General features: G+C 49.8%; 1 protein-coding gene across 1 annotated transcript in view; it reads right to left on the bottom strand.

Annotated features, from left to right (window-relative positions):
* PDGFRL (platelet derived growth factor receptor like) overlaps nt 1–3712 on the bottom strand; it is a 54377-nt gene extending 50665 nt beyond the window's left edge. The window contains exon 1 of the mRNA XM_007495615.3: nt 3505–3712. Within this exon, the coding sequence (XP_007495677.1) occupies nt 3505–3589 (85 nt within the window). The 5' untranslated portion in view covers nt 3590–3712. The remainder of the gene's footprint in view (nt 1–3504) is intronic.
* Between the last annotated feature and the right edge of the window lie 7364 nt (nt 3713–11076).

Raw genomic sequence — 11076 nt, 5'->3', positions numbered from 1 at the left:
TCCTTCCTTCCTTCCTTCCTTCCTTCCTTCCTTCCTTCCTTCCTTCCTTCTTTCCTTCCTTCCTTCCTTCCTTCCTTCCTTCCTTCCTTCCTTCCTTCCTTCCTTCCTTCCTTCCTTCTTTCCTTCCTTCCTTCCTTCCTTCCTTCCTTTTCTTCCTTCCTTCCTTTTCTTTTCTTTCTTCCCTTACCTTCTGTCTTAGTCTCAGTACTAAGTATCTATATTCTAAGGTGGCTCTTGTAAGGATTAGGCAAATGGAATTAAGTGACCTGCTTAGGGCCACACAGATGATTGATTTTTTGCTAAGGCTTTTTGAATTTTATTAGGAGGACAGTGGGGAGCCACAGGAGATGATGGAGCATGGGAATCTCCACAAGTAGATAGTACCTGGACAGGGCTACCTCCTACAATATCCCCAACAAGCTGAAGTCCTGTTCTCCAGGTAGGTCATTGCCCTTTGAAATAACTCTGTTAGGAAGGCTTCTTACATCTGCCTCCACCAGCTTGAAAGACAGCACATTGCTTACTCTCTCTTGGCCTCGGTTTCCTTTACATGAAATGAGGGAGCTGGACTTGGTGAGCCCTGGCATCCTTCTCTGCTCTAGCTCCCAGAAGCTAGGAGGGTGTGCCCAGAAGACTCCTGCTCCAAGATGCTCCTTCTCTGTCTGGAGGAAAAAGGCCCCCAAATAAGCCTGGGGAAGCCTGTGGTTCCAGGTTTCTTGGATCCTCCCCAGGACAGGAGGTCCTTTCCCTCCATTGAATTCTCAGGATCCAGCCCCTGAGGAAGGACAGCCTGAGCCTGGGTGCTTTCTGACCTTAGGGAGTGGATGAAGAAGAGCCCCCGTGCCTGCTCTTTCTCCAAGGGGTTGGAATAGAGAGCACAACTGGCAGAGTCTTTCTCCAGGAAGCCTGGGGATGGCTGGAGGGCACGGGAAGTGGAGGGGAGCTCTGGGGACAAGCAGTGGCTCTGTGCTGCCACTCTGGCTGCGGGCACTGGCGCTCCTCACAGCAAATATTTGAAGCCACCGGGCCCAGAGCTGGCCGTAACTCCATTTCCTAGACAATTGGCACATAGTAATCTGGGCCGAAGGAGCCCAGGAGCCTGGAGGACCCCAAACCAGAAGAGACGAAGCAGAAAGGATCTGGCTCCCAGGCTGGAGCCCCAGCCTGCTTTCAAGCAGTGAATGAGCTCGATGCAGGCTTCCTCTGCACATGCACTGTGCCAGGGGAGGGTGGCGATTTGGTAGGCGTGGGGCAGGGTGGTGAGGAGGGAGACTCGTCTGCAGAACCTGGACAGGCAGGGAACAGAGCAGACAGATTCTTTAGTGGAACCATGATCTCCAACCATTCCTCAGGGCCCCAATGGACCCTGTGCCCAGGCTGGCCCCGGACTGGAGCCTGGCTCTCCCCACAGGCCCAAGACTGAACTGGCACAAAGGCCTCATTCCCCTGGCATGGCCATCAGCAGAAGCTACGGCCCACAGTGTTAGCTGTCTTCACCCAGGCCATTCTGCCCCACAGATTCCAGGCAACTCACAGAAAAAGAGAGACTGGTCAGAGTGGAAGAGAATGTGGAAAGCGTGTGCAGCGGGGCTGGCCCTGGGAATGCCAGCATGCCAGCCCAGGCCACCATCTTTCCACAGGGCCTTGGCACCACTCAGAGAAACAGCTGGGTGTGGTCTGTCCCTGCTCCTTCTGCCTCCCCCTCCGAGTGGGCACGTAGCCCCCAGAGAGCCTGACTCACAGCTCACTGGAGCCTCAGGACCCTTCCGAGGGCCGTGGGGGGGGGGGCGTTATCGTCCCCAGGCCCAGCAGGGTCCCAGGCTCAGAGAGGAACCTCAGAGGCCACAGAGCCAGTGGTGTCTTGTACGTCAGAAATGCTTGTTCCCTTTCCTCTTCGGTCCCTATAACCACACAGGGAGAGAAGGAGGGCTGTTCTGATCTCCACGCTGGTGAAATGACCTATCCAGGATCACATAGCTAGGAAGAGGCCCAGATAGGATTCGAACTCAGTTCTTCCCAAGTCCAAGTCCTGCCCTATAACCACAGCGCCATCTAGGAACCTCTGCCATCCCTGTGGCCATCCTCCTCCCCATCTGGTCTTCCTTCACCATCGACTACCACATCTGTGAGTCTCCGAATTCCAGAGTCTAGGACAGAAGAGCCTTCCAGGCTCCCCAGGGCCAGCAGGGGCAGGGACAAGACTTCCTTGGAGCTCATCCCCCGCTGGAGGCCTTTACTCACATACCTGCAAGGTTGGGGAGCTCACCACCTCTCCAGCAGCCCCTCTACTCTAATCTCTAGAAAGCGTTTCCTGACATCCCTCCTCAGTGGGCCTCTCAGCTGTTATGCCCCTGCTCCCCCTCCCTGGGGGGCTCAGCCGACAGAGCTCGGCCCAGGGCGCCCCCCCTTCCAGGACACATAGCCCCGGCTCCTTCTACACCCCCATCCTGTGGAATGGGCTCCCTGCCCCCATCCCTGCTCCCGTCTCTTCTGCTGCCTCTCCAGGATGCCCAGATGAGGCGGGAGGCAGGCAGAGGGCAGCGGGACAACCTCCCCGCCACGCCTGGAAGTCAGGCCCAGGCCAAAAGGCAACCCCAGGGATGGGGGGGTGGCACCAGGACACAGCCAGGGCCTGCCAGCCTCTGTGCCTCGCCCTGCGTTGAGCCACACCTTCTCCCAGCATCCTGTCACCCACCTGGACTGCCTCAGCCTTCCTGGGCATCCCACAGGGCACCCACCCCAGCTGCCAGTCCCCAACCCCTAGGGCCTTCCCTGGCCCCATCCCCCAGTGCCCCTCACAGGGACCAGACACCTGGGGAGCCTTCCAGGGAAGGGCAAAGCCTTCCCCTCCCCAGGGCAGTCCTCCCTCCGGGCAGCTCTCCCGGCTAGTCTGCTCCTCTGGCCTTGGGCCTTTCAGCCCTCTGGGGTCTAGGGCAAACCCTTCCCCCTGAAAGTCCGGCAAATGTGCCCTCGGGGGTCAAAAGTTCTGGGTTCAAATTCTGTCCCGGAGCTTGGGCCAGCCCTGCTCTTCCCTGTTCCCCACCACACGCACACGGTCTGTCTGTCTCCAGCTCTCTGTGTCTGTGGCTCTGTCACACACGCCTCTCCCTCCTTTTCCCCCGACCAGTAACAGCGGGTTGTGGAGTACCGCGTTGGAGGAGCTCCCAGCTAAGTGTGACAAACTCCTCGCCGTCCCCCCCTCCCTGGCCGGACCCTTGCGGCTCGGACAGTCTCGGGGCTCTCCCACCCTTCCAACACAAGACTTCTGAGCTCTCCCCTCCCCCGGGCTGCCAGGAATGGGGGGGGGGGGAAGGGACTCCCCCCCCCCCCCCGACACGTGGACAACTCCGGGGCTGGCAGAGATGCCGGGCTGGGAAAGCCGCGAGGGCAGTGGGGACGGGGAGGGGGGCCCGCCATTCCCGGAGATCGCCGGTGCCTCAATGCCGAGGCCAACGTCCCCTCCACTCCCAGCCCGTAGCCCTCCACCTCCGTCCCACTCCTTACCTGTGGACAGTGTCTCGAGCAGCAACAGCAGCAGCAGCAGCAGCAGCAGCGGGGGGACGAGGCGGGGCCCTTCGAACCGCGGCATCTTCCTCTGCAGCCCCAAGCCCAGCTCGGTGGTCGGGCCCAGCCGCCGCCTCCCAGTCCCGGGCCAGGGCAGAACTCCTTCTGAGATTGATCGGGCTGGCGGAGCGGAGGGCTCCTCAGCTGCCCTCTGGCGGTCACTCTGGGAAGGGCCGGGAGGAGGGACCCTGGAGCCTGCTGTCCCCTCAGGTGACAGAGGACCCCCAGGGTCAGCCGGAGGAAGGGACCCGCCCGTGGCGGATCCAGCGCTGGGGGGGAGGGCGGGGAGACCATAGAGGCCACCCAGGCCATGCCCCCTCCCCCTTTAGACCGAGGCACAAGGGATGGGGGGTGGGGGGTGGAGGCAGGCACCGGCGCCGGGTACCCAGTGCATGTGGGCAGTCTTCCAAGCCACTTGACTGACAAGCCGCATTGAGTACCTACTGGGTGCCAGGAGCTGGACCTGGCTGAGGGGACCCGAAGACCTAAAGGAAGCACCCCCTCGCCATATTTGCATTAGAGTGGAGCACCTCCAGTTTCTCTCCCTACACCTAGATGGTCTGAGCTACTTGCTTGTGGTCTCCCAGATTAGACCGGAAGTTCCCTGAGGGCGGAGGCCATCTTTGTCCTAGTCTGCATTGCGCTTGGCCCATAGTAGGGGCTTCATACCTGTTGGTGGACACTTCCCTGACACCAACCCCCCCCCCCCCCCCAAGGTCTCTGTTTTCTTCCCGGAATCAGCAGTGCCCGGCACTTTATAAATCCTTCTTCACCCGACCCAAGAATGTGGCATTCTATGGCAGAGCCAGATATAGACAAATCTGCGTCTACACGTAAATAATAGACACAGGCAGAATCAAAACAAGGCATGGGGGTGGGAGAGTGGCAATAAGGGAGAGGGATGATTGAGATCGGGGTGGCTTCCTGTAGGTGGAGGCATCCCAGGACAGAAGGCTGGCAGGTGCTCCCCAGGAAGCTGGACAGTAGGGGGAAATGCAAAGGAGCCAGAAAAGCCCACTCTGCAGGTATAGAGGTGTGAATGAAGAAGAATGAATGAGGCAGAAGATGGAAAGCCAGAAAGGGGCTGGGAGAAAGGGCTCTGAATGCTAAATGGAGCATTTTGGATTGGCTCTGGGGGTCAATGGGGAGCCACTGGAGTTTATTGAGTGGGGTGTGGGAGAAAACCTGAGTGGAATGACTGGAGGATGGGCTGGAACAGGGAGAGACTAGAGGCAGTGACTAGGGGTGAGACGACCAGGCTGGGGAGTGTCAGAGGAGAGATTGTGTGCTGGAGAGACATTGTAAAGCCGAGCCTAACAGCAGCAGCTTAGATGTGGAGATAAGGAAGAGAGGGAGGACATGAGGAAGACTCCTAGAGGGACTGCCCTTAGCCATGGCAGGAAATTTGGGCTTGGAGAAGAGGCTGGGTCAGTGATGGCGAACCCTTTAGAGCCAGTCTTGCCTCCTGCCCCCCATACCCCAGACAGGAGGGAGGAAGTGCTCCCATTGGCTGCTGGGCAGAGGTCAGGGGATGTGAGGAATATCCTCAGGTGCAAGGAGAAGGGGAGGGGAACAGCTCTGCAGGAGTCCCTCTGGCTTTCTATTAATGAACTCTGGCAGGCCCCACAGAGAGAGCTCTCTGTGCCCTTTTTTGGCATGTCTTCTATAGGTTCACCATCATAGGTCTAGGTGTATAGTCTTCTCCCAGTTCAGCTTATTTCACTCTGCATCAGTTCATTAGGTCTTTCCAGCTCTTTCTGATATTATCCTATTCATTGTTTCTTATAGCACAATAATATTCCATCACCTTCATATACTATAACTTCTTCAGCCATTCCCCAATTGAGGGACATGCCTTCAATTTCCAATTTTTTAAAATTTAAATTAATTTATTTAGTCAATTTATATCATTATTTCTTGGTTACAAGAATCATATTTTCCCCCTCCCTTCCCTCCACCCACCCTTCCCGTCCCTGACGTGCAATTCCACTGGGTATTACATGTGTACTTGATCAAAATCTATTTCCATGTTGTTGATGTTTGCACTAGGATGATCATTTAGAGTCCACATCCTTAACCATATCCCCATGACCCATGTAATCAAGCAGTTGTTTTTCTTCTGTGTTTCTACTCCCACAGTTTTTCCTCTGAATATGGATAGTGGTTTTTCTCCTAGATCCCTTCAAGTTGTTCGGATCACTGCATTGACACTAATGGAGAAGTCCATTACATTCGGTTGTACCACAGTGTGTCATTCTCTGTGTACAATGTTCTCTTGGTTCTGCTCCTTTCACTCTGCATCACTTCCTGGAGGTCATTCCAGTTCACTTGGAATTCCTCCAGTTTATTATTCCTTTGAGCACAATAGTATTCCATCACCAACATATACCACAATTTGTTCAGCCATTCCCCAATTGAAGGGCATCCCCTCATTTTCCAATTCTTTGCCACCACAAAAAGAGCTGCTATAAATATTTTTGTACAAACAGGTCCTTTCCCCTTTTTTATTATCTCTGGGATACAGACCTAATTTTCGCGGAGAGGTGGCTCTGGTGGCAGCATGCCGAGTGTCTTGGCATCTTGGTGTGGCGGTAGCTATTGTTTGGGTTTGGTGGTGAGAGTCCTTGATACACTACTGGGGAAGCATAGTAACCTAGTTCAGGTGAGGTGTCTTCTTTGAGCTCTCTCGGAGTTTAGGCTGATTCTTTTCTCCTTTACCTTCCAAAATACTATCCTCTTAGGAAAGCCTCTAATCTTCTGAAAAGACCTCGTGGTGGAGGTCTTTGAACTCCCCCTGGCACAGGCCAGACGGGAGAAATCCTATACCTTTTCCCTATCTCTTCTCCTTAATTTCTTCCCTCTATATTAATTAAACTACCATAAAATTTCCAAACTGACTTGGGTATTTTATTTGGAATTCCTTCCCTGGCGACCAATTAAATTTAGATTAAGTCACAACCCTAAAATTTCCCCTTACAGCATTTCTGGATCAAAGGGTTTTATAAGCTCTTTGGGTATAATTCCAAATTACCCTCCAGAATGGTTGGATTAGTTCACAACTTCACCAACAATGCATTAGTGTCTCAATTTTGCCTCCCCTCCAATATTTACCACTTCTGGAGCAGAGTTTTGGGAGAAAGATGAGTTCCATTGGATGCCTTATGATCCCAGGAATTTTTATCACTTGTTTTTAAAATTCTCTTTCAAACTTTCCATGTTAGTTTCCACATTGCGCTGATCTTCTGAATCCCTTTCTGAACTTCTCTCTTCTTCTGTGTGTTTTTAAAACATTTAATTGGTGCTTTTCTTCTTTCCCTATATTTGTGTTAGCATTTTCACTTGCCTCTTCCCTTTGTAATGGGTGAAAGAGGAAATGACTGAGGAAACAAGGGCCTGATTTTCTGAGGGTATTGATTTATTAAGCAATTCACATCCATTGCCTAACAAATTGGGACTTGGTCCCTTTCTCTGCTTAGGGGAGACAGAGCTTATACATTAAAAACAATTAATCAGATAAAGCCAGTTAATTAAAAGGAAATAATACAACATCAGGTAATCTGATTTCTCATTGGATAAAAGAGTAGGAACTCCCAATTCTTCAAGTTGGGAGAGGGAAAGTAAATAGGTGCCAGTTCCTGAATCCAGGAAAAGAGGAATCCTGCTCCTCCAGTGTCTGTCACCATCAAAGAAACATGGAAACCATAACTGCTTGATCACTGAGGGGCTAGTTTTCAGAGTGGACATATGTCCAATCATGAAAAAGCTCCTTCCATCAAATTTCGAATGTGATTGTTCTCCATTCTTGGTTAAGGGTCTCTCAGCAGCAGGTAGAAATGGTCCAGTTTCCCAGCCCTGCAGGCCTGGGTTCAAACAATGAAGTAAAATTTGCTCCCAGTTGCCACAATTTAATAAACTTTTCCCACAAGACAGAATTTGGACTGGGCCCATAATTGAATAGAAAGGGAACTGTGCTAGCTTCAGAACTGAGTCACAAGAGGGAGTCAGTGTGGTTCATTCAGTTCCCACAACTGACTACGATTTTCTCCTATCTTTATCCCCTCATCCCCTACATCATTCCCTCAGGAACTAGTCTCCACAACTCATACTCCAGTTGGCACATTGGGCCCCCACAGGGAAGCTGCCTTCTTCTCCTTACCTAGTATCAGAGGTAACTCTGAGAGGTCTGGTGTTCCATTAGGGATTCTAGTACTATGTGCCATGAGCCACCATCCATGATGATCAAGGATCCAGCCAGATTTCTTCTGGATCAAATGGGATAATAATTTTGGTAAAGTGCTTAACACAAAGCCTAGCACACAGCAGACACTTAATAAATGCATCTTCTATTCTCCCTCGTCTGCTCCACTGATCAATATTTCTGATTTTTTCAACCAGTGCCAGGAAGTTGTCATGATTATGACTTTGGAGTATAGTTTGACATCTGGTACTGCTAGTCTATCCTCCTTCCCATTTTTTCCCCATCATTTTCTTTGAGATTCTTGCTTTTTTGTTGCCCCAGATAAATTTTGTTATTATTTTTTAGTCATGTAAAATTACACTTGTGTAGTTTGAATGGCATGATATGGAATCTGTGCATAAGTGTTTTAGTGTCACTTTTATTAAATTGGCAGGATCCAACCATGAGCAGTTAAGTCCTTTCTATTAGGCTTATGTTTATTTCAATGAGGAATTTTTGGTATCTATTCATAAAGTTCTTGTTTGTGCCTTAGGCATGGACTCTCAGATGTTTTCTATATCCTGTAGTGAGTTTGAACAGAATTTCTTTTTCTATTTGTTCCTGCTGGGTCTTTTTTTCTTTCTAATATACAAAAAGGTTGATGATTTTGTGGATTAATTTCACATGCTAACATTTTACTGAAGTTACTAATTGTGTCCTTGGATTTTTGGTTAACTTTTTCTGATCTTTTTTTCTTAATCCCAAATCTCCCTCTTTATAATTTGCCTCCATCACTCCTGGTTCCACCCTGTGGAGTTAAGCAGGACAAGAATTCCATGTGAAAGGTCTCTAAATACATGGAGACTGGAGGTGAGAAAGAGGCACCAGAGATCAGTGAGTAGGAGAGGTGACACTGTCAGTCCTGCATGCACTTTAAGAAAAATCCCTTTGTGGGAGTGGAAACACCGAGAAAAAGCAACTGCCTGAATACAGAGGTTGAGGGGATATGACAGAGGATAGACTCTAAATGAACACTCTAATGCAAATACTATCAACAAAGCAATGGGTTCAAATCAAGAAAACATCTAATGCCCAGTGGACTTACGCGTCGGCTATGGGGGGTGGGGGGGAGGAAAAGAAAATGATCTATGTCTTTAACGAATAATGCTTGGAAATGATCAAATAAAATATATTTAAAAAAAAAAAAGAAAAATCCCTTTGGTGCTGAATCTTGAGGGGCTGAGGGTCTGCCCTAGGGCAGGGGCAGTGCCAGAAAAGAAAAGAGCATTGCAAAGGTAAAATGGACAGGCCTTGGCAACAGCTTGGATGGAGAGGGGGCACAATGAGAGATAGTGGAGAATCCTGAGGGACTGGAGAGTACTACCCTTTACAATGACAGGGCAGGGGGAAGGGGGACAGTTTGGGGAGGAAGAAGGGAAAAGAGGGGCTGAATGGCCTCAAATTTTTTCAGTTGAATATAAGGCAAAATTCTCGAATAAGAGAGTGGGGAGAAGGGGAGCCATGGTAGGTTTGAGAAAGGATGAAGAGAGAGCACACAAGAAGGGGAGGATAGGTGGGGGATTAGTTCACAGGGATAGTAAAAAGGGAATAGGAAATGGGGGAGGGATTGGGGTTTGAATAATGGCATAGAGGGACTTGGAATTGTGAGATTGAGAGTTTTACTGAGTTTGATATTTTGCTCCTTTTTGTGGAATGAGTTCAGGTAGACAGGCCACATCCCCAAGGGCCTAACCTCAGGGTAGAGCCCTCTCCTGGCATTAGGCAGTTGAGGTGTGGGACCAGCCCCAGGAGTGGAGGAAATGAAGCTTCTCTCCTTTCCTTGGAGGCAGGCCAGACCTGCCAGGGCCAGGAGACTGGAGGAGGGAGCACAATGAAGCTTGTTTCTCTTCTTCCCAGGAAGACAGGAACAGGCCAAGCCAGGAAATTGGTGGAGAGAGCAGGATGGCTGGCATTTCTCTACTTCCCCTGCAGCCAGGGAAGGATGGAATGATATCTTTCTTTCTTTTCTTTTCTTTTCCTCCCTCCCCACCCCTCCTTTCTCTCATTGCCTCTGTCTTTCTCTCTCTCCTCTGTTTCTCTGGACAGCTGTGCTTCTAGGGGAAGCAGGGAGACTTCTGGCTGGATTCAAAGGTCTTGGGTTCTAATCCACACCCCAATCCTAGCTATGCTACTTCCAACAAATAAATATCTGAAACTCCTGGAGCTTTCCTACCCTGTAAAGCAAAGGGACTTGACTAGATGACCTCAGGAGTCCCTTGGCTGTGTAGTTCTGCCTCAGCCATATATTAGCATATTTGGCCCCCACATTACTCTAAGGCAGCTTTGGTTTCCTCAGGCCTCCCTCCCAGCTCATGCTGAATGGAGTTCCAAGCACTGTTATATCCTGGAAAAGACTGTGCAGGCTTCCTTGAAATCCAGGTGGGATGGAACTTAATGAATAGGAATGCTATCTAGGTTGGTGCACTAGAACTATCTGTGGCAGCTTTAGAACCCCTTCTGCTTAGTGGGGGATGTAACCTGGGGTGAAGAAGCTTTTTTTTTCAGTGTTGATAACTAGATTTTACCTTTGGAGTTTCCTTTGTTATCTTTTATAACTTATTGTGTGCATTAAAAAATACCTTTTTCTTCTTTCTTGGAATCATTGATTCCAATAATATGTTAAATAATGTAATTATTTATGATATTATTATCCAAATAATATGTTAAAATTAATTGTAGTTGAGACTTTAATATATTAATTAGGTATGTGGTCACAAGGGATTTAATTTCTAAATCCCAAAATGAATTACTAAAATAAATGGAATTTATGGTAGTTTATTTACAATAGAAGGAAGATATTAAGGAACGAGAGAGAGAGAAACACTGGCTTCTTCTGATATCAGTTAGAATCTCTAAGCCCAAGCCAGGGGAAGAGAGTCTCAAGAAGATGGGCCTTACCTAGAGGCTTCACACCTCCAGAAAGGCAGGGTCACTAAGTCAGCTTTTCACTCACCAACGGTAAGTCTAAAAGAAGTATGGTGTCTGTATTCTGGTCGCTCTTCAAGGGTCTGTCTTCCAGTCACTCCTCTGAGTCAGTGCCTGAATGTCCAAACGACCGTCTGAATGTCTGAATCCGAATGAATGATTCAAATCCGAATGATCTGAATGTCTGAATGATCTGAATGTCTGAATTCTCTGATAGTAAGGGCTAGGCAGTGGGAGTTAAGTGACTTCTCCAGGGTCATCCAGTTGGAAGTGTCTGAGGCCACATTTGAACCCAAGACCTCTTGTCTCTAGGCCTGGCTCTCAATCCACTGAGCCACCCAGCTGCCCTC

Source organism: Monodelphis domestica, chromosome 6 (genome assembly GCF_027887165.1).
Source record: "Monodelphis domestica isolate mMonDom1 chromosome 6, mMonDom1.pri, whole genome shotgun sequence".
In the NCBI taxonomy this organism is placed as follows: domain Eukaryota; kingdom Metazoa; phylum Chordata; class Mammalia; order Didelphimorphia; family Didelphidae; genus Monodelphis; species Monodelphis domestica.
The sequence above is the reverse complement of the archived record's forward strand: the minus strand, read 5'-3'. Positions and strand labels throughout refer to the sequence as shown.